This window comes from Tetrahymena thermophila (genome assembly GCF_000189635.1).
Source record: "Tetrahymena thermophila SB210 genomic scaffold scf_8254822, whole genome shotgun sequence".
In the NCBI taxonomy this organism is placed as follows: domain Eukaryota; phylum Ciliophora; class Oligohymenophorea; order Hymenostomatida; family Tetrahymenidae; genus Tetrahymena; species Tetrahymena thermophila.
The window spans coordinates 127,146-150,534 of NW_002476577.1; the positions used below are offsets into that span (position 1 = coordinate 127,146).

The following is a 23,389-nucleotide window of genomic DNA, read 5'->3' on the forward strand; positions in this document are numbered from 1 at the left end:
TTCTTATAGAAATTTTTAATCAACAAATTCCTATAAATTTTTGATATTGCCCTCGTCGAAATAATATTGGACAACCATAAATTCTTTTTTCATATCTTTTTTTTAAAATTTAATTAATTGATTCTTTTTCAAGACAACAGTTGATAAATAAATATTAAATTCTGATTAATCATCATTTTCCAATAATGTTATTGGTTTTTTATCATATTTTGATTCTAATGATTTTTTAATTGAAGAAACTAAATAAATTGGTTTTTTTATGGTTTTGATAATATTTTTGAAAATTTTAGAACAGAATATTTCCAATTCTTAACCAATTGGATTGAGATTATTATCGCAATATGGTTATTCCATAATGCACAAACATAATAATTTTAAAATATTAATCTTTTTCTCTTTATTGCCCGAATACATTTCCATCAAATATTCTGAAATACAAAAAAATTTGGGAAATATGTATCTTGTCATTAAGAATGATTAATCTTTGTTGAGATTGTTAATTAGATTGTAAAAATTCTCATCAAGTATTTCCATGTCTTTCTAAACTATGTGAGTAGAAAATAATGATATTAATTTTAATGGATCATCTCTATTCCATTCTTTTTCTCTACTTTGTTATTGCAACAATATGAAAAAATTATTATCAAATAATAATTGTTTGTTTGTATTGGTTATTAATTTATTGAGAATTAAATCATCTTTTTCTTCGAGGTTTTCAGTGATGCGCGCGGCTACCTAGGTTATTTTTTAATCAGTTTTTTAATCAGTTTATTTTGTAATTGGTTTATGAAATTATGGTACAAATCTATTAAATTTTTACAATCTCATTTCTACAAATTTTTACACAATCTTTATCAAATTTATATTTTGTAAAATAATATTTTGTAAAATAATATTATGATTACAAAAAATAATAAAACAAACCAAAATTCTTATTTAACACTCTGTGATTCATTTTATTTTTATTCATAACAAAGAAAATCCAAAATTATTTAATAATATCCTTTTTCTTATTTTATTTTTTTAATTAAATTAAAATTTAGATCAATGTTTTAAATTATGTTGTTAGTTTTGGTATTGGGATAAAACATCGCTAATTCGGACAATGTCTAAAAAGAATCAAAACCTAATAGACTTATTAAACTATTGAGATAATTATGATAATTAATCAAATCCATTTTTACTTTTTTCAAATATACTATGGAAGAATAAAAGTTATCATCATCTTTTATCGATAAATTTATTGATTCTACTTAGGATTTGGACATCAAAAACAATCTGTCCTATTACTTTATGACTATGGGAATTACTGATGTGAATATTTTCATTCATTAATTTTTTGCGAAATGTGTTGAGATAGGAATTTAAGATAGCACACTCTGCGATAAATTTTAAAAATATCTCACATTGAAATTCAGTCTCAATCCAAAAAATTAATAGATAAAAATGGATACAATTAGTACAATCTTCAATAATTATCACAAAGATTATCCAGAAACATTAATGTTGATATTAAATTAAATGAAACATAATCAAGGAAATACTATCTTATGGAAAAAGTAATTTAATTTTGATCCTCAATCATTAGGTTTTGAATAACATCACATCAGCAATTATCTAAAAACTATTATTTTTTTTTCTAATTTCAATTAAGAATATTATGTTAAATAAATTTATGATAATGTTTGTCTCTAATTCAATTAATAAAATTTTAATATTCTCCAGAATGAATAAACTAGTGGAAACACCGGCCTTTAAACTATTTACAATCTTTATTATCAACAGATAAAACAAGTTGGAAACAATATCCTTAATTATTTTTCAGAAGATAATGATCATGGCAAATTAGAAAAGTATCTTAAAAAATTAGAGGGATTTGGTATTTACTAAAAATAAGAAAAATTTGATAGGTAAGAAGAAATTAAGGAAATATTGGGAAATGATTATGATTTACTAAAACAATACAATCCGAACAACATAATCAGAAATTTACAAATCACAAAAGAAAAAAATCCGATTATTTTTGGTCTTATGAAACTTTATTTCGAAAATTTAATAAAATAATTTACTGAATAATAAGATAATTAATACAATGATATTCTCGGCCAGTATTAAAAAGTTGTTTTTCAAAAATAAAATTATTCTCCAATTCCCTCTAATAATTTGGGAATAGATAATTGGAAAATTAGTTTTGATTATTTTTGTGATGATGATAAGTCATTGGTTAATAAAATTAAATTCTTTTGTTTTGATGCACTTGATAAAATAAAAAATTAAGAAAAGAAATTAATAGTTAGTTGTTAATCTTGTAATGTTTGTATTGTGATTGATGTTGTAAAAAAGAATAATAAATTTTTCTTTTAATTACCAGATAAAAAAAATAAAGAAAAAAAGATATTTTAGGTTAATATCGATTAATTGGGTGTGGAAGATACAATTGATAATTTTTTATTAATTGTTAATTACATTCAAATAGAAATAAATTATTTTTGTCATTAAGATAAGATTCAACTCAGAAATAAAAACGATATTTTTGGTAAAATAGAGATTGAATTATTACAAGAATTACAATCTGAATTGCGAACTATTTCAGGTGAATTGTTATTAGGTTAAGAATATCTTTAAATAAAAATTTTTGATAAAATTTATGATATTGTGATGTTAGATGGAAAACCATATCACAAAGGTTAATTATTATTGGACATTTACTATGAAGTTACAAGAGATTATTTACATGAAAGTATTGTGAGATATTACAATAAAAATAAGGAAAGTTTAACCAATGAAGATCTGAAAAATATTGAAAAACTCACAGAAAAGAAAATATTTTTATTTAAAATTAATGATGAGATGATACATTTTGATTATTAAAAATATTTGACATAATTTCCCGAACTCAAAATACAAAAATTAAATTAATTCCAAAGTAAAATGGAAAGATTAGAATCAATAGTTAAAATAGACAAAGAATCAATTAAAAATAATTTTATGTTAAATTTAAAATTAAATTCCATCTAAAAAAAATTTGATATTTTGACCAATAATTAAATTCATAAAATTGTAGAAGACATTCAATTTATCAATATTTATTTTTATGAAATTTCGGGTGAAACAAGAAATTTAATGGTAAATCGTCTTCTCAATCTTTAAAGTAATGAGATTATTTGTTTTAGTTAATTTTTTAAATCAACTAATTTAACTTCTATTATTGGAGAGAGCGATGAATCTTCAATGAATTATGTTTCACAATGTATTTATTTTTATTTTTGTAATTGGTTGCTTGAAAATAAAGTAAATAATAACGCGGTGCCAAATGATCCCAATTTAAATTCTACGATAGCTAATTTAATAAAAGAACATATGCTTATTATTAAAAATTTTGATAATCTTCGTGAATAATCTTTATTATTTTTCGATTAAGATTTGATATTTTATTTTAACAAAATAAAGAATGAAGATATTAAAGAAAAAATAAAGAAACTATTTGATCAACACAATATTACAATAAATAAATTATCTAATAATTATTAGGGTTTGAGAATTTTAGTACAACGTTTATCAATAACTTATGAAATGAATGAAATATTAAAATTTTTACAAAATTTACTTATTTCTGAAAAATATGATTAATTAAATTAAATTTTTGATGATCTTTTTTCTCTTTCGTTAACATTGTTATTTTATTTTAACAGGGAAAGTGCGGAACAATAAATTTCAATTGATATTCTGAAATAATAAGTAACATAATTTGAAATGAAAAATAGTAGTTTTTTTTTGGGAATGTTTTTCATTATTTATCACATTTTAGGGGAAATTAAATAAAAAACAGAAAAATACTATAACGAAAAATAAGAATAATTTAAAAATATTTCTGATAATTAGTTAAACTTGGATTAGTTAAAACAATTGGAATAAGAAACAACTGATTTAATTACCAAATCAAAACCAATCGAAGATGATATTTATAGTTTATTTTTGGATAGAGAAGAAAAGCCGGTTGTCAGAATCAATAATTTACCACCAGAATTCAAAGATCCAAATGGATTTGAAATTAGAATAACAAAACAATATGATTAACTTTATGTTGATCCAGAAGAACATCGAATTGGATTATCTTTGAATAAAATACAGATGGATGAAATCTCAAATTGTATTTTGAAAACATTCAGAACCACGGAATAAAAAATAGAATAAGATGATGAACATGGAAAAGAGAACGAATTAAAAAAACAATTAAAAACAACGAAGATTTTAGAATGGAATTTAAAACTGTGGAGTATGACCATCGGCTTGTTTGACCAGGTTAATAAAAATATCAATGATTCCGATGATATTACTATTCATTGTTTTGCACCATTTAATTTTGTTGATACAAAAAATTAAGAACTGAATATTATTTTATTAGAAAAGAAAAATACTGAACTGTTGTGTAGATTAATAAATGATGATAATATTGAATTTCAACAAAGTTTATTTATTAGATTTGTAACAGAAAATACAAAAAATACAGAAAATACAGGAAATAGTTTCGATTGTTCAGAAGAAAATAAGAAAAAGATATTTTGGTTTTTGTAAAAATATTAATTTTTTAATGTTGTTTCTAGAAACCTCAAAAGAAAAAACGATGATCTGAAATTATTCTTTTAAAAAATTGCTGATAAATTTGAATAAAATAATATCACAATAAGTTCCAGATCTTCATTCTTTGATTAATTTTATGATATTCAACCAAAGAAAAAATGGGAAGATAGTGATTATTTTTTAATTTTAATATTTATGTTGATAAAAAAAGAAAATTAAGAAAAAGCAACAATAAGAGAATTTGAATAATTTGGTAAAAAATTTGATGATTAATTTTTAATGTCAACCACAGATAAAAAAATAAAAAAAATAGTTGATGAATTAAATTTCAAATCTAATAGATCAAAGTTGGATCCATTGGTTGATTGATAATATCGATTTCTTAACATAATGAATAATAACCTGTATTTTTAAAATTTGTAAAACAGAATAAGCAAAATCTTTTCATTTCGCTGAACATTAAATACAACTCTTTTGTTCTTTCTTATGTTCTTTCCTTTGTTTTTTCTTATGTTCTTTTTTCATAATCTTTTTGTATTTCTTTTTATGAATACTTGATTAAATTGGAAAATGATTATCTCATTACTAACCAATAAAATCTATCAACTTCATACCCAAAATTAACTTTTACAAATTCATTCAATTGAAAAATATTTTACAATTCTTATCTGCACAAAAATTATTGAATGGGAATGTGATTAAATATTGTTTTTAAAAATTTAATTTTTTATTCTTAACCGCCAATTCTCAAAAAAATATTCAATAATCCTTAATAGTTTATTTTTCTTTTATTCTTTTTTATTAAATCAATACCTTCATCTATTTTTTAAAGTAGAATGGGAAATTGTATTTTGCTAATATCAACCAATTCCAAATCGCACAAAACATAAATAAATGTTGTTATTAACTTTTCGCTTTGTTGAAGCCCATTTTCCAACATAAATTTAAAACAAAGATAAGGTTCGTCATAGCAATCATACAACATTAAACAATTTAAATTTTCTTCTGTCAATCTGGTAAAAATAGATTAATCTTTTTAAAATAAAAATTTTAATTATCTTTCACTTACTACTTTATTTTTAAAAATCTTATTGATAATTTTATCATTCAATTCCCATTGTTCTAAATTTAAAAGTTCGTAATTATTGTTGATTATGCACTTTGCTAAGAAAAACGGTTATTAAAATAAATCATTTCTTATTTTGTCTCTAATATTCAAATAAATAATTGGGGAAATACTGGAAATCATTCCGTATAATATTTTTTTTTTTTTTTTTATTTTGGAGAAGATTAATACAATCAATTTGTAATTCATTTAATGAGTTGTAAATAGGTTAATCGAATGTCATTAAAATTTAAAATTTTTTATCTATTTCATCTTTTTTAATAAATTCATCTATTAAATTTTTTATTACTGAATTCTTATGATAAAAATGTCTAATTTCATCTACAAAATAAAAACAATTTGTCCAACATTTTTTAATTATGATAACATAAATCATTTACCAATTGCAATAGTATTTGATAAAGTTTATGATGTTGGAAATTTCATCACATTCAGAAAGAAAAATAGAAAGAGAAAGAGAGGGATTAAATTAAAACAATTTAGATAAAGTTAATTCTTATTCAAACTAGATTGATTAGAATAATTATTTATCATCTTCTGTAAAAGATAGTAATTATTTTATCTTTTTTTTTATTTTTGGAAAAATATCATATTTTAAATAATCTTGGATAACAATTTCGTGTTACTGAAAATTATTTAATTTTATTTACATAATTTCTTATTGGAATGTTTTTTAAATTTACAAGTTCATTGCTTGTCTGAATAAATATTATTCAATGTTTTATATTTGGTGCTCAAAGGCACCATAATTTCAATCGCGTCATTTGTTCCTTAAATGATTGATCGATTGTTTTAAATTATCCTCAATTTTTTTTATTACTCCTGAGAATATTACCAGGATTGTTAGACGATAATCTATTAGTATCAGTTTTATTCGTCGCCCTGATAATTTTTGATGAGTCGGATACGCGGTTAGGTTATTACTACTTTTTATTTTATTACCATTCTTCAAATTATTTCTATTTTTCAAGTTATAACTATTTTTCAAGTTATTACTATTCTTCAAATTATTACTATTCAAATTATAACTATCTTTCACGTTATAACTTTTTTTCATGTTATTACTCTTTTTTGAAATCTTTAAGATGTCTTCTATGTTCTGGTTCTATCTAGGGCTCTTCACCTTTTAATGGATATAAATAAAGCGGTGCAATTATTAATTTTATTCTGAAGCCACTGAACATAGATAAGTAGAAATACTTATTTATTCTTATAGGTTGTATTTTTCCTCTTTCTAACATTTTCTAGATTTCCTTGTTTTCTTGTATCTTTGCTTATTCATAAAAGATTTCTCTAATGTTGTTGAAACCTTACAACAAAGCAAAAATTTCAGCAGATATCATAAAAAATTAAAAAAGATCAATATTATCCATTTTTTTAGTTGATCTTCTATGAGGGAATAAAATTAATGACAATTTTTTTATCATTCTCTAGGAATATTCGCTCAAGAAAGCCTGATTATTTTCATCATTTTAAAATCTGTTACACATTTATGCAACAACATTTGTGTAAATCAAAAGTTTTGCATAAGTTTTATTAAATGATTTTACAACTCTCTCGTCTACGGAAAATAATCTTTCCCATTAAATAGTGATTCCTGACAAAAATAAACGTTCTCCGTTTTTTTCCTGATTGATATCAAATTCAAATTATTAAAGACCATTACTAATTTATTCGCATAAATAAAAGTTTATTTCTGTTCCATACAATTAGCTAAATAATCTCAGAGCTGTTCTAGATTGTTAAATTAGAACAGATCTCAAACTTTGTATGTTAAATTCATTTATTTCTTTTTTTCTATTGGTATTACTACCATAGAAAACCGCTTTTATAAATTCTTTAAAATTTTAGAAATCTTTAGATTTTGTGTAATCTTTTGATTCTATAGGAGGGCAAACAGAACCAATTATCTTCGTTATTAATTTTTTCAAACCGAAATAAAACACATATTTATTTTCCAGAAGCAAGCCAGTGCTCATCTACTTAAAAGCATTGACTATTGGCTCGGCGAGATAACAGCAATTTAAGTCACTAGAAAAATCATTTATCGCTGAAATTTCTTTTGTTTTAACCATTCTATCTTCAACCATTTAAGGTTTCAACAATTTTTTGGTTGGATTTGATCTTTCTTTACTTTCTTCTTCTTCTGAAGAATCATCCATTTGCTCGTCAATAAAAGAGCTTTCAAGACTATCAAATCCTTGTTAATATTCTTCTTCTTGCATTTATTTTTTATTTTCAAAGTTATTCATTTCTTGCTTGGAAGTCAGAGAATCGGTAATAGAAAATAAGTTATGATAATCAACTACTTTCGCATAAGTCAATTTCATAATTCTTGATGGGTTTGTCAATTGTTTTATTTAACGTATTGTTGTATTTTTATTTAAACAATTAGATAATAGCTAATCAAAATTTGGAAATTTAGCCTCATCAAATTTTTATTTTTCTTAATTATTGTCTTCCAATTTCAATATCATACCTTTTCTTTTGATAGTGGAGTCTTTGACAATTATTATTTTTTCTCCTTCGTATTCTCTGATTAAAATACCATTTTCGTCTTAACTTTGTTCTTCTACTGTAAAAGGATTAGATCTGCTCATTAGTTCGTTGAATTTGTTATTATCCATTTCTGAACAATAGAAAATCTTTTCGCAATCATATTGCTTAAATGTTTTTGAAGATTCGAAATAATCTTTAACATATTTAACGAATTGTTTTTTCTCTCTTATTGTCGCAGTGACAAGATGGATATTTTTCCAAGAACTTTTATTTCCAATCAAATCTTTTAAAATGGTTGGATCGTTAATGTCGATTTTCATATTTGTTGCGTTGTAAATATGCATGTCATCATTCGAATAATAGCATTAACCAACTTGGACGACTTGAACAGATTCGTTGCTTTTTCCTATGTCGTAAATGAGTTTTTAAAATCTGCTATTATTTTCTTTTCTGTTTTTATTTTCTAAAAGTTGTTATTACATCTCGTAATATTATTCCATAATTTATTATGGATTGAAAAAATCTTTCAAATTATTTTGAGATTTAATCATACTTTCGCACAATAATTTTTATTTTGTTATTAACAAGTTAGCTATTTAATCTTTTGATCCAATAACAAACTTTTTCTGAAAGCTGGAAGAGTAATTTTGAATAGTTGTGCCAAAACCTTAAGCTTCTGAACTTTAATCTAGAAAATCGTTAATTTTCATAACAGTTTCTATTGTTTAAATAAAAGCCTTTGCTTGTTAATTATTTGGATTATTTGAAATCAATCTAGCAAAACAATTATGCTGAGCTAGTGCGTATTAGTGTGCATATTGTTCAAAATAATCCATAATAATTTAGAGAAAATTATTTTTATTCCATAACTTGCCCTTAATTTATCCCCAAGTTTTTTCTGGAAAATGTCTACTAAACAAGTCATAAAATTAGCCTTCCAAAAGTTGACCATTTATTAATTTTTAATGTTCTCCATCGATTAATTAGATTAATTCTTTATCTAAAAAGAGTTGATCAAAATAGTATTTGTAAAAATACATGTAAGAAAATTTCGAAAATGGATCAAGGTGTTCAATGGAATAATCTTTGGGATAAATACCAACTTCTATCATGCTAGAATCCTTATTTATGTCGACAACATTTGTCACAAAAGGATCGGTGTTCTTACCTGCTGATTAATAAGGGAGATGAAAAATTGTTGTTTCTCCGCGCTTCAATTACATTTAATACGTCTATGATGTTTCTTGAGATTGTTTTTACTCTTCTTATTCTTCTTATCCTTCTTATCCTTCTTCTCTAATTTCTGCAATTCCGCATCTTTTCTTAAATTCTCTTATTTTTCTAATTAAAAAAGTATCTTCTCTGGTTTTTTCTGCTTCACGAAGATTAAATTTTTGCAGATCTTTCATAGCTTATTGTTACTATTATTAAATTTGTTAAAACGATTGTATTTAAAGGTTTAAACTATAGTCTGAATAATCTTCTAAAAAATCATCGTCTAGAAAATCTTCATCTAGAGATTCATTGCCTAGAAATTCATTGTCTAGAGATTTATTGTCTGATTACCTGATCTAAATTTTTTTATAGTTTTCGCTGGGAAGTGCGATATCAAAAAGATCGGTATTTCTACTTTGTGTTTTTTTACCTGGTTACCAATTTCCTTACGTATCGTTATGTTTGCTCATTTAACTTTTTTTTTCTTTTTTAAAATTTTTTATATGTAATAATAATAATCGTAATTTTTCACAATATAAAATTTTCATTTTGTTAAAATATTTAACAATTTTTTATAAAGATGATTAATCAATTGATTAATTTTACAAATCTTGAAAATGCAGGATCAATTTACATTCTGTAATTATGATACCAATTTACCAAATTTTGGTTTATTTTTTTATTTGGTTTTTCTAAAGGTTTTTCTTAATATCTTGTTAAATTTGGTTATCTCAAAACTTTAATATTTTCCCAAAGTTTTTCAGTTAGTTGATTGACAAAAGTCATTCCAAACAATTACCCGAGTATTTTAATTATTTCGGTTAATTATTATTATTCGCCAATATTTTCCATTGCGAAATTTATCAATTCATTTAGAAAAGAAGTAATAATTGATTAAAATTATTCACTGTTTACATTTTTAACAGAAGAAAATAAATTAACTATTAACCAACTTTATCTCAAGTTAATGCATAATTCTCCTTATTTTAATTCTCTCTATTTTTTCAAAAGATATTCCTCGAAAGAATTTTTAAAATTAAGTGATAATTTTTACTGTTTTGAATTTTAATCAAATTTAATTATGTGATAGATCATCCATTTTATTGTATTAATTTCAATAAATTTTGTATCAAATTATATATATATATAAAATACACTATATATTATCAATTTCTTAATCAAAAATTATGGGTTCCCAAAAATTGAATAAATTTTTGTAGATGAATTTAAAAATGATTGGAATTAGGTTTGCAAAATTAATAAGTTACTACTATATATGAAAAAATATTTATTTAAAGAAATTTAATTATTTAATTGTATTTGAAGTATAATTTTTTTTGGTTATGATTATTAAATATTTGAATAGATTGAAGTATTTTTTTTAGTCATTTATATATATCAATTTATTAAGATTATATGATTAGAATTCATTTTTATTGTTAATTGTTTTCGTTTTATTCTTAAAGAGTATATTTATATTGCTCTGGGTAATATTTTTATAAGAAATATTCAGAAAGTACAGAATATTCTACATCATTAAGATTTTAATGCATGATGGAAGCCATGTAGTCTTCGTATGATTTGTAATTGTTTTCAGCAACTATCTTTTCTCTGTATTGTATCAAATTTAAAATATCATCTACATCAACCTCGCAATCTACTATATAGCAAATATGATCTATTTTTGTTATTTGATGAGCTGTGAATGGGCTATCAATTTTAATTAATTTTTCTTTGATAGTTATCTCAAAACCATCAATTGTTTTTATTTTGTATTACATAGAGTGGTCAGATTTATTATCAAAGTCAATTCTTTGCAAAATTGCTTGCTGCGAAAGACTTACTTTCGGTGTATCTTTTGATTAAAGGCTAATTTGTTTACCTCTCAAAAATAGCTACTGATAAATATCCCCATTTATTCCTAATAAATGCAAGTAGCCTTGCGAAAAGCCAGAATATTATATTTCAATATCACCCATTGCATAATTCAACCTGCCAATACAATATCTGTAAATTTCATTCGAGCCTTTATTATCTATTAACTATTTGCAATGTGCTACAAACTATTAATATTCGCTTTCTATTTCTTAGAGTTCCTCTTTCTTAATTTTAAGAACTCTTTCTTCTAAAACCTTCACTTTTTTTACATTTCTTTAGTAAAAGCTAAGCAAATCTCCTAATTCCTTGTATTCTTGAGACTGTTTTTTGTAGCACATATCTATGATCATATCAAAATCAACCCTTCCTTTTTATTGTGATTGGTAAAGACAATCGTACCTACTATTAACCTTATTAAATAATAATTCAAAAGGCTGCCTAAAATTATCTCCAATTGAAGTTTTCTGATACTAACTCTCTAAATATATTTCTTTTCCTACATGAACTGTAATCCCGCCAAAAATAGTAAACTAATCTTTATATCCAATATTCTATTTCAAAAGAAAAGGAATGCTTACAAACAACTTTTAATTCTTTTTAGTCCTTTTGCATTCTAATTTATTCTACAATCGGATTAACTTTTATTAATAAACATTATTGTTCTAAATATCTTTTTCTATTTAGCTTTCATAAAATTCAGGGCTTAGCTAATTATCAGAATGGCTTGATGTTTAAGTTGATTTGTTTTCCTCGCTATTTTAATAAAAATTAGAGTCTTCAACCTCCATTTAAGTAAATTAAATTTCGCTCATTTGTAATAATTTATTTATATATTTATTATTATTTGATTAAGTGTTAATCAATTAAAACTAAGATCAAGCAGGATATTAATTTGATATTGAAGAAGCAAAGCAAAAAAAATTATAATTTTTAGGTAGTAATATATTTTTTTTCTATCATAATTTATTTATAATAAAACAAGACACAAATATAAATAGTAAATCATTAGCTTATTATATTATATACCATACATGTAAGGAAAATTTTAAACCAAAGATTTTATTACAAGTAAAAAACATGTAATTTTTAACAATTTTTATCTTAAAGAATAATTTAAGTTATTTTTACAGTTTAATTTTTCAAAACAATTGGTGCTTATTTATAATTTAGTTATGGATACCTGCCATACAACTTAAAATTCTCTTATCTATTTCAGATTTTGTGTTTCTTTGATCTAAAAACTTTTCGATGAATATTTAGAATTATTCCATATTATTATTTATCTATTCAATAATTTCTAAGTGATTATCAATTCTACTTTCACTTCTCTATTCAATTTTATTATCATCGATATTGATATTATAATCATCAGTGATTTGTGATTCCTGCTTCTATTTATAAATGATACTATTCTTATAAACTTTATCTTGCAGCTTTAAAGAAAGTTTATTACTTTCTATTTAATTAATTTCTTTTCTTTCATTTAAAATGTCTTCTTATATAATTTAGTTTGATATAAACCCATTTTCTTATTTTGATAAAGATTTTTAATCTTATTTTTCTTTATTCTCGAATTAAACTTACGGCTATTAAATAGCTTTCAGTTTAACCAGCTCATTTTTGATATCTTCCTAACTTAGTAACTCTTTTACTATCTTGTCTTATTATTATTGTTGTTATTTTATGTCTTGTTTCAAATGATTACATTAATTTTACTTTTCATTGTTTGTTAATCTTTAATTTGATTAATCATGATTGAAATCTTGATTTTCATTTTTAAATAAGTAACCACATAATTGAATAGCTGCATATTATTCAGGTGAGAGAAGTAATTTTAAAATTATTTTCATTTACATTAACTCTTTTTAAAGATCAACAATACTAAACTGCTATGAAGCTTGCTCTATTAATTTTTAGAATACCTTTTCTTATGGATTTTTAGTAACTCCTTTATCAAATAATTTATTCATTAATAATAGCTTTGTCCTAATTTTTTATAAATAAATTTGAAAAATTCAATTAGGTTTAATAATAAAAGTAGAAATAAAGCAATTAATTTTTACCTTTTAAAGAAGCTTAAATTTAAATATTTATCTAAATATTGCCTAAATGATAGATTTTAAATTTAAAAATGCAATTTTGTTAAATTTTATGATAAGGATGCATCTTAAATTTTACCCTCATTTTTAGATATTAAATATTTCCATGCATTGTGCTTAAAGTTAAACTTAAATTAAATTTCTGCAAAGTCTTAAATAATTTCGCTTTGAGCTGAAATTTAGGCAATAATTCCAAGAACAAGTATAACATTAAATGCACTCATAAATTAAGCAAGAATGTATGTGAATTATGGGTATTGAATATTCTATTTTAACTCATAGCTGCCAATTTAAATTTGTATTATTGATACCAAATTCAAATTGTTTTTGTTTTGCTACTAAACTGCAGATTAGGTAAAGTATAGATTTTCTTTATTATAATCAGATATATAATTTTGATATTGATTATTTTAAGTAATAAAACCCTACTAGATGGTAGAATTTGTTTTTAAAAAATTAATTTTTAAAATATTTGTTAAAGTATCTTGGATTGATATTTGTTCCTTTTTAGTAAATTGTTAATAAAGCTATGTTTGTGTGTTGTATTTCTATGTGGTCAATTTTAGCGTTAGTTTATTTGTTATTTTTAAAAAATCGCTTTAAATTTATGCAGTATTTGCACAATTATAAGTAGAAATAAACTGCTAAGTGTTACATAAAGCGATGCTAATTTCAAATCTGTAGTTTCCAATTTAATTTTTATCAAAACCTATATTCATTTGATTCTAATTGTTACTTATAGGAGTAAAATCAAAGCAATAAAATCCATTTAAGGAAACATCTGAGCATTTGATAATATTTAAAGGAGTTTATTTTAACTATGAGTTATTATTAAAATCAGGAAACACATAATTTACCAAAGGAATTGCATAAGTCACACCAGCTGTTTGCTAGTATTAATCGAGGGTCTAGCCATTTGACATAAAGATTTAAAAAGCCATTTAATTATTACTTATAGGCATAGAAAAGTCGTAATCAATTGTTTGGTAGGTTTCATTAATAGTTGGATTAATGTAATTATTAAAATAAAGATAGCATAAGTAGCCAAAATAAATAGCTGATATCGAAATAATAACTAAAGAAATAATGCCTCCAACTAATGTCTTTCTTTTATATTCCTTTTCCTTTAAATTGAATGCAAAAGGCATTGAAAATATGTCAAATACTTTTATAATATTGCTCATTTATTCTAATTTAACACTAGTCTATCTTATAAAGTAGTTTGAACGTTTTTTAAATTAATTAAAGCTTACTAAAAATTTTTAAATAATAATCTTTTTTAATTCATTTGGTTCATATCCTTGACTAAATATTTGATTATTTTTTTAAACTTTAAGTGATCCTATTTGAGGTTAATAATTCTTGCAAAAAAAGCATACATTTTTTAAAATTTAGGTGGAATTCCTAATAGGGTAGGTAAGTAATTGAATATAGATTATTACTATTTGCCAAAATTAAAAAATCGGTATTATATCAATTTGCTATTTTAATAAGAAATGTTATCAAATTTAAAAAAATAATTTTAAAAATGTAAAAAAAGTATAAGGATAGGTATATATAATGTACTAAATATTTAATGTAAATCTTAATATTCTAATTTATTTTAATATATAATTTAAGCCATTCACAATTATACTGTGATTGGTAGATAGTCAACAGCACAAGTTTCACCAGCTTAAAGAATCATGTATCCATTTACACCCCAGGTTGTACCCCATGAGTTTTTAATGATGTAATTTCCTTATTCATCGTTTCCGATAGCCAAAACAGCGTGGTTAATAAGATTTTAGCAATTATTAAAAATTCCTGATTAATATAAATGCCAATTACTTGCATCTACTAAGACAGAGACAGGAGAGCTTTTTAAACCTTACAAGATACCATGGGCTGAACGATCTAAAAATTTAACACCTTTTGGGTAGTAACCGTTAGTTGTTGGTGATTTTATTGCACATGGTTATTATTATTTAACATATGGATAATCAGTTAATGGAACAATACCATATTTAGATGCATATTCAACGGCTTCCTATGGATAACCTCCATTACATCCATTAGAGTAGTAGGATTTATCAAAAGATGAATTGTCACAATCAACAAGCTATTATTCAGAAAGATCAATCAAATTACCAGTCTTAAAGTATTAAAATGCTTCCATAAGACCTGCAGCAGAGAAACTCCAGCATGAACCACATTTACCTTATCTCTTCACACTAGTTACAGCTCCTTTATTTCTCCAATCAATAGGAGTAATTGTTACAGTAGTATTAGTGCTATTGTTAGGGTGTGGTTAAGGCTAAGGTTTTGGTTTGGGTTATTTTTATTAGCTTTTAGAAATTGAAGGAGTAAGAAAGACTTCAGCAAATTCTTAGGAAGTCATATGAGCATATTCATTTAGTCCAAGTTAAAAGGTATTGGAAGAGTTATAGTTGTGCTCCTTGATTTTTTTATAATTTTCAGCGAAAATAGATAACCTATATTTAAGCTATTCAGGATCAAATACTTTATTGTGTTTTGCAGACCATTTATTGAATTCATGCAAAGTTTCAACATGTATTTAGCAGCAAACTTAGTAACTGAAGATAGCAAGTAAAGCTAAAACAATTAATTTGTTTTTCATCATATTTTTTTATTTAGATTGTTTGATTTATTTTTTATTATTTGTTTATAGATAAATGATAAAGAAATAGATACATTTAAATTTAATTTTTAATAGTTAATAAATAATTACAAGATAAAATAACAATTTGGCATTAGTTTTTGTTTTTTAATTCATTATTATGAAAAAATATCTCATATATTTAGGTCAATTAGTACAAATAGAGAAGAAAGTATTTGCCCTCAGCATTGTTAAAGATTTACTACGAGCTAGCATATGTTAGATTTAAGTATATTAACTAAAATAGCTCACTTATTTTCTATTTTGACTAAAAGAAGAAAATGACTTAATTTAAAAAAGAGGTAATTAATTAATTAACTTATCAATAGAGTTACTAGAAATTAACTACTAATAGAATTTTAACAGATTTTATTTGAAATATTATCCTCTATTTCTTTAAAAGTGATAAAGCACTTAATAGCATATTTTTAAGAAAAACTAAGATAAAAAATGAGTTTATAATAATTTTATTGATTGATGCTGATTAGTTAACACAGTAAATTTTTAGCATTTTGGTTTTTTATTTCTTTGTAGTATTTTTATAAAGGAAGATGGCTATTAATAATTGGATTTAAATTCAAGTGTTTTTCTTGTAATTTATGGCTAAAAATAATTTAATTGACGCTAAAATTTAATTAATTACTTTGAGCCTAAAAATTTGTTAACACTTGAAAGAGAGTTTGCTTAAATAGATAAATTAGGTTATAAAAAGCAAATTACTGGTTTAATTTTTATATTTAACAGAACTTAATTCAGAAAAAAATCAAATACATTATTCATTATTTTTCCACTCTTATTCAAATCTAATTCATTATGTTTGTTTTTTAAAGCATTTTTATATCTTTTTCTCTACAATATCTGAATTTAAAAAAAACAATCTAAACTTTAGAAATAAACTTATAAAAAAATATTTTAAATTTATCAATATATCAAAAACAAGTTAAATATTAATTTTTATTTGAAATATATTTTTTAAAACTAAGATTTAATTATAAAAATAAACATCTTTAAATGTTAAAATAAAACTAAATTTTTGCTATTTTATTATATTATTAAAAATCACAATCACCAACTATGATTATTAAATTTAACTTGTTGCGGCCATATTTTACTTCATATTTTAATACAAAATTCTATGAAATATTATCAAATTTAAAAAAATAATTTCTAAAAATGTAAAAAAGGTATAAAGATAGGTATATATAATGTACTAAATATTTAATGTAAATCTTAATATTCTAATTTATTTTAATATATAATTTAAGTCATTCACAATTATACTGTGATTGGTAGATAGTCAACAGCGCAAGTTTCACCAGCTTAAAGAATCATATATCCATTTACACCCCAGGTTGTACCCCATGAGTTTTTAATGATGTAATTTCCTTATTCATCGTTTCCGACAGCCAAAACAGCATGATTTATATTAGGATTTTAGCAATTATTAAAAATTCCTGATTAATATAAATGCCAATTACTTGCATCTACTAAGACAGAGACAGGAGAGCTTTTTAAACCTTACAAGATACCTTTGGCGGTGCCATCTAAAAATTTAACACCTTTTGGGTAGTAACCGTTAGTTGTTGGTGATTTTATTGCACATGGTTGTTATTATTTAACATATGGATAATCAGTTAATGGAACAATACCATATTTAGATGCATATTCAACAGCTTCCTATGGATAACCTCCGTTACATCCATTAGAGTAGTAGGATTTATCAAAAGATGAATTGTCGCAGTCAACAAGCTATTATTCAGAAAGATCAATCAAATTACCAGTCTTAAAGTATTAAAATGCTTCCATAAGACCTGCAGCAGAGAAACTCCAGCATGACCCACATTTACCTTATCTCTTCACACTAGTTACAGCTCCTTTATTTCTCCAATCAATAGGAGTAATTGTTACAGTAGTATTAGTGCTATTGTTAGGGTGTGGTTAAGGCTAAGGTTTTGGTTTGGGTTATTTTTATTAGCTTTTAGAAATTGAAGGAGTAAGAAAGACTTCAGCAAATTCTTAGGAAGTCATATGAGCATATTCATTTAGTCCAAGTTAAAAGGTATTAGAAGAGTTATAGTTGTGCTCCTTGATTTTTTTATAATTTTCAGCGAAAATAGATAACCTATATTTAAGCTATTCAGGATCAAATACTTTATTGTGTTTTGCAGACCATTTATTGAATTCATGCAAAGTTTCAACATGTATTTAGCAGCAAACTTAGTAACTGAAGATAGCAAGTAAAGCTAAAACAATTAATTTGTTTTTCATCATATTTTTTATTTAGATTGTTTGATTTATTTTTTATTATTTGTTTATAGATAAATGATAAAGAAATAGCTACATTTAAATCTAATTTTTAATGGTTAATAAATAATTGCAAGATAAAATAACAATTTGGTATTAATTTTTGCTTTTTAATTCATTTTTATGAAAAAATATCTCATATATTTAGGTCAATCTGTACAAATAGAGAAGAAAGTATCTACTATCTTGGAATTAGTAAAGATTTATTATGAGCAAGAACATGCTAGATTAATGCAAAAAAAATTTAAAATAGCGCACAAATTTTCCATTATTTTGCTAAAAGAAGAAAATTACTTGATTTAAAAAAGAGGTAATTAATTAATTAGCTTATCAATAGAGTTACTAGAAATTAACTACAAATAGAAATTTAACAGATTTTATTAGAAATATTATCCTCTATTTCTTTAAAATGAAGTATTTAAAAATATATAATTAACAAAGAACTAAGATAAAATATATTTTTATAATCATTTTATTGATTGATCATAGTTAGTTAACACTGTCAATTTTTAGCATTTTAGTTTTTTATTTGTTTGTAGTATTTTTATCAAGGAAGATGGTCATTAATAATTTGATTTAAATTCAAGTGTTTTTCTTGTAATTTATAGCGAAAAATAATTTAATTGACGTTAAAAGTTAATTATTTACTTTGAGCCTAAAAAGTTGTTAACACTTGAAAAGAGTTTGCTCAAATAGGTAAATTATGGTAATAAAAAGCAAGTTACTGGTTTAATTTGTATATTTGACAGAACTTAATTCAGAAAAAAATAAAATATCAGAAAAAAGTCAAATACGTTATTAATTATTTATTTTTCCACTATTAATTAGATCTAATTCATTATGATTGTTTTTAAAAGCATTTTTACATATTTTTCTCTTCAATATCTGAATTTTAAAAAAAGAACCAAAGCTTTAGAAACAAACATATAAAAAAAAATTTTATTTTTATCAATATATCAAAAAGCAAATTAAATATTAATTTTTATTTAAATTATTTTTTTTAAAAGTTGGATTTAATTAAAAAAATACACATCTTTAAATGTCAAAACAAACTAAATTTTTGTTATTTTATTACATTATTAAAGCCACTATCACCAAATATGATGATTAAATTTAATTTGTTGCTGTCATATTTTACTTCACGCTTTAATACAAAATTTTATTTTAATGAATAGAAATTTAAATATTTTACTTTCGTTTTTAATTGAATGTCTTTGAACTCATCAAATTTTAAAATATAGAAACAAACCATCAAAAATTAAATCAGTATTTTTTCATTCATATTTTAATATAAAATTCTATTTTAATGAATACAGATTTAAATATTTTGATTTTGTTTTTAATAGAGTGTTTTTGGATAACCTTACATTTTAAATGACTAACTATGAATAAATTCAGGCTAAATTAATTAATTAATTAAAAATTCTTACTTTATTAGTTTTACTGGTTTTTAGAAATTAATTAAAGATATGCTTGAATCACTGTTTAGCGAATATCTTTCTCTAATTAAATAATAAATGTAATTACTTCCAAAATCTTTCTTATATTTAATAGCTTATATATTACTCAAAGCAACAGAAATATTTTTTTCTTAAAAATATCTAATTTAATTCAAATATGGATGTTTAAAATCACAAACTATAAAAGTGAAATATTGCATAAATTATCAATTAGATAATAAAAAGCTCATTATAAAATAAATTTAAATACATATTTTAAAAAGAAAGTTAAAATATAAAATTTTATTTATTAAAATTTTGCTTGGTTTCTTCTAATTATTTTATATTAATGACTTAACTGAATTTTTTAGGTATTAATAGATACATTTGTACAAAAATTTTTATATTAAATTAAATAATATCACTTATTCCTTGTTTTATATTTTTAAATAAATATTAAACAAACAAATAAACAAATAAATAAATAAACAAACAAACAAAAGTAATATTTTTTATGAGTTTATTATTTTTAATTTTCATATGAATATAAAATACCATAACTCTTTCTAATATCTTATAATTCGAAATTTATTTTAAATATTCATTTTCAAATAGTTTTAGAAAAAATATTTGAAATAGTAAAACTTTTTTACATATAATTTTGAATTAAAATTATGGTAGAATTTTAGTTATATTTTGATTATTCAATAATTAAAAAAAAGCCTAAATTTAATTAATTTCTTTATTTTAAAAAGTTCTGATTTAAAATCTGATTCTCTTTCATGGTCATTGTATCTTAATTTTTAAATAAAATGATTAATAAATTGATTAAAATAAAAAAAAAATTCATCTTTAATTGTTTTATAAACTAAAATAATATGTAAAGAACTTTACGATAGATCAAGTTATAAACTTAGGAGCTGTTTGCATTTACGTAAAGAATTGCAAAATTATAGTAAGGCTTAATTATTAATATTGTTCGACCTTTATTATAAAATGTAATGATTTTAATGCTATTAAAAGATAATTTAAATATAAATATTAAATTAGTAAAAAAATAATTAATAAATTTACCCTAAAAAAATTTCTAAGTTTTAAATAAAACTCATTTTTTCTAAAGCTAAACCTAAGTTAGATACTCCTTATCCCACTAAATTATTTTATCTTAAATGATAAAAGTAATTAATTTGATAAAGTCTTCTGAAAGTTGAAAGTGAAATAAAAGTAGTTAGTTTACGTCAAATTTAAATTGAAAGTGGAAATATTATGGCATTTTGCCAAAAGATTGCTGAAACCAGTTAGACCTGCATCGGATATTTGATTTAGGCTTTAAAGGTTATAAAAGATTTATTAGTTATAAAAATTGAAGCTTAAGATGAGGTATTTAATATTTACGATAAATCTATATCTAAAGTACGGAGATTAACACAATTAGCTAAAGCATGGCCTAGCCCTAATAAGCCCTCATCAAAAATACTATTGTGTCTAAAATGAAAGTAATTATTTTTGAAATTACTTTTATTTATATTAAATATATTGATTACTTAATACCAAGTTAGATATATTTCAGATTTTCACAGTTGGAGAAAGTTGATGGTAACAGTTCTACTTTATTATTGCTTCCAATAGTGTTATTACTATTAAAATTAATTAACAAATAAATCTAAGTTAAAATAACCTTTTTTCAAAAATAAATTTTTTATTATTTTTACTTTAGTCTTAAGATTATTTTGTAAATATTGATTAGATTTTGGAATCCAGAAATTCCATAATTAGATATTTTACTGTCACTAAAATATTATAGAATAAAATTGAATTCTCAATATTATTAGCTTTTTAAATATGATAAAAAATATACTCAAGATTAAGTATTAAAGTATTTAGACTATGAAATTTCACTAAATTTTATGCTAAATTATATAGCCCTTAATCACCAATATTACTTTTCCTTTTTTATATAACACAAAAGTTAGTAAAATCGAATTAAAAAAAAAAATAATTAATTATTTATTTATTTAAAATTTTTTTTTTTAGTGCCAGAATATTTTTAGTTTTTTTAGTACTGATTTATAAAAATATCTTATTCATATGTTTTAATAAAAAATTTCTTTTATTTGTAAATAGATAAATTATTTTAATTTTTCATACAAGAGATTAAGCTGCAAAAAAGATAAATAATCTAAGCTTTGAAGATTAGCAATAAAATTAGAAATACCCTGAACTCCTATTTTATTGTTTCTTAAATATTTAAAAATTAATTGAATAAATAAATATATTTTTTAACAAAACTAATTAGTAAATTTATAACTAATTTGATAAAATAAAGTCTAAATTTCAATAAATATTAGAAAAAAATTCACTCTAGATCTACAATCAAAGATTTTATTTTTTTGCATTTTGATAAACAAATTCCTAATTCAGATGCTCCTTTTAAGCTAATCTTATTATATCTATTATAATATAAAAATTTAATTTATTTTTGTAATAAAATTTTAAGCTCTTGATTTGTTTGTTTGTTCATGATCAAATCAAATTAAGAATGTGATTTTATGTAATTTAAAAAACTAATTTGTAAAATTAATAAATTAGTAGGGTTATTAACTACAAAAAAATAAAGATTCTTACTCAATTTTGAGAAGTAAAACTTCTAGATTTGAGCATTATTATATTGAGCTTCCTATCTCACAAATTTTTTCATCATTAATATTATTGAACCTATTAGTTATAAGGTGAGGGAAGATTTTAAGTATAATGTACTAAAATATATTTATTGATATGAATGCAGCATATACATGAAATTGAGAGTAAGATCAACATGATCAATCAATGAAGAGTTAATAAACTTTTTAATTTTAAGTTAATAATTTTTATTTAAAATAAATATAGTTAATTTAGTTACTTCTTCTATTTAATTATATTTCTATTTTTATTTCTAAATCATTTTATTTTTTTTTTATTATCTAAAGACAATAATTAATTAATTACTTATTTTTTTATTAATTAATATCACTTTACTATATACCCTAAATCCTAATTAATTAAGACCTAATATATTTACTTATTGCATATTTTTATTTTTTTGATCACTTATTATTTTTATTTAAATTAATGGAGTCGCCTATATACTTCATCCCCCCCGAACTAAGTTAAAAAAATTGTGCGCAAAATTACCAATAAATGGTTGTTCAGCGCAATTTAAAATAAATTAGCTTTATTAAATGTTGATTTATTTAAATTTATTCTAATTTTGATAATTTAGAAATAATTTATAAAAATTATATTTTAGTATCTTTATGAAAAATTTTATATTTATTTTTGTTAACAATTAGTGAATCAAATAAAAAATGGAAATATTTTTATTCATACATAAATATTTCAAATAAATAGATAGTGCTTGTTTGCTTGCTTGATTTAATTTAGAAGCACTTTTGTTTGCTTGTTTGATTAAAAAAATTGCAAATTTAATCAAATGTTTTTTAAAAAAGCAAAAATCATTCCTTTTTGAGATCAAATTAGATTTTACCTTCATCAAAATTCTGATAAGTTATGAATCAAAAATTTTACAAAAAATTGTAATTGACAGCAATGT

At 22.4% G+C, this 23,389-nt stretch overlaps 10 protein-coding genes across 10 annotated transcripts in view; 1 reads left to right on the plus strand and 9 right to left on the minus strand. All coding sequences in view use genetic code 6, as the record gives it.

The window, feature by feature from the left end:
• The window catches only part of TTHERM_00873710 (hypothetical protein), a gene marked incomplete at both ends in the record, with an annotated part of 951 nt that extends 123 nt beyond the window's left edge, over positions 1-828 (minus strand). The window contains one exon of the mRNA XM_971657.3: positions 1-828. This exon is cut by the window's left edge and continues 123 nt beyond it. Within this exon, the coding sequence (XP_976750.3) occupies positions 1-828 (828 nt within the window).
• A 618-nt stretch (positions 829-1,446) lies between these two features.
• On the plus strand, positions 1,447-4,975 carry TTHERM_00874710 (hypothetical protein; the record flags this gene model as incomplete). The annotated part of the gene is made up of 2 exons (XM_971658.2): positions 1,447-4,834; positions 4,923-4,975. The coding sequence occupies 2 exons, from the start codon at positions 1,447-1,449 to the stop codon at positions 4,973-4,975; spliced, it is 3,441 nt and encodes a 1,146-aa protein (XP_976751.2).
• Positions 4,976-5,771: 796 nt separating this feature from the next.
• On the minus strand, positions 5,772-6,398 carry TTHERM_000874719 (hypothetical protein; the record flags this gene model as incomplete). The annotated part of the gene is made up of 1 exon (XM_012795298.1): positions 5,772-6,398. The coding sequence occupies one exon, from the start codon at positions 6,396-6,398 to the stop codon at positions 5,772-5,774; it is 627 nt and encodes a 208-aa protein (XP_012650752.1).
• A 112-nt stretch (positions 6,399-6,510) lies between these two features.
• TTHERM_00874720 (hypothetical protein) lies at positions 6,511-10,460 on the minus strand (the record flags this gene model as incomplete). Its single annotated transcript, XM_971659.2, has 1 exon — positions 6,511-10,460. The coding sequence occupies exon 1, from the start codon at positions 9,967-9,969 to the stop codon at positions 6,511-6,513; it is 3,459 nt and encodes a 1,152-aa protein (XP_976752.2). The 5' UTR covers positions 9,970-10,460.
• Positions 10,461-10,848: 388 nt separating this feature from the next.
• Positions 10,849-12,111, minus strand: TTHERM_00874730 (hypothetical protein; the record flags this gene model as incomplete). The annotated part of the gene is made up of 1 exon (XM_971660.1): positions 10,849-12,111. The coding sequence occupies one exon, from the start codon at positions 12,109-12,111 to the stop codon at positions 10,849-10,851; it is 1,263 nt and encodes a 420-aa protein (XP_976753.1).
• Positions 12,112-12,438: 327 nt separating this feature from the next.
• On the minus strand, positions 12,439-14,702 carry TTHERM_00874740 (papain family cysteine protease; the record flags this gene model as incomplete). The annotated part of the gene is made up of 2 exons (XM_971661.2): positions 13,363-14,702; positions 12,439-13,285 (listed from the first exon to the last, which is right to left on the minus strand). The coding sequence occupies exons 1-2, from the start codon at positions 14,580-14,582 to the stop codon at positions 12,439-12,441; spliced, it is 2,067 nt and encodes a 688-aa protein (XP_976754.2). The 5' UTR covers positions 14,583-14,702.
• A 320-nt stretch (positions 14,703-15,022) lies between these two features.
• TTHERM_000874748 (papain family cysteine protease) lies at positions 15,023-16,021 on the minus strand (the record flags this gene model as incomplete). Its single annotated transcript, XM_012795299.1, has 1 exon — positions 15,023-16,021. One exon carries the CDS (start codon positions 16,019-16,021, stop codon positions 15,023-15,025), a length of 999 nt encoding a protein of 332 aa, XP_012650753.1.
• Positions 16,022-16,204: 183 nt separating this feature from the next.
• On the minus strand, positions 16,205-16,837 carry TTHERM_000874749 (hypothetical protein; the record flags this gene model as incomplete). The annotated part of the gene is made up of 1 exon (XM_012795300.1): positions 16,205-16,837. One exon carries the CDS (start codon positions 16,835-16,837, stop codon positions 16,205-16,207), a length of 633 nt encoding a protein of 210 aa, XP_012650754.1.
• Positions 16,838-17,326: 489 nt separating this feature from the next.
• Positions 17,327-18,328, minus strand: TTHERM_00874750 (papain family cysteine protease; the record flags this gene model as incomplete). The annotated part of the gene is made up of 1 exon (XM_971662.1): positions 17,327-18,328. The coding sequence occupies one exon, from the start codon at positions 18,326-18,328 to the stop codon at positions 17,327-17,329; it is 1,002 nt and encodes a 333-aa protein (XP_976755.1).
• A 2,176-nt stretch (positions 18,329-20,504) lies between these two features.
• TTHERM_00874760 (hypothetical protein) lies at positions 20,505-22,867 on the minus strand (the record flags this gene model as incomplete). The annotated part of the gene is made up of 13 exons (XM_971663.3): positions 20,505-20,595; positions 20,695-20,784; positions 20,875-20,964; positions 21,038-21,127; positions 21,196-21,285; positions 21,345-21,437; positions 21,513-21,590; positions 21,659-21,748; positions 21,949-22,038; positions 22,161-22,250; positions 22,426-22,515; positions 22,593-22,642; positions 22,700-22,867. 13 exons carry the CDS (start codon positions 22,865-22,867, stop codon positions 20,505-20,507), a joined length of 1,200 nt encoding a protein of 399 aa, XP_976756.3.
• Positions 22,868-23,389: the final 522 nt, after the last annotated feature.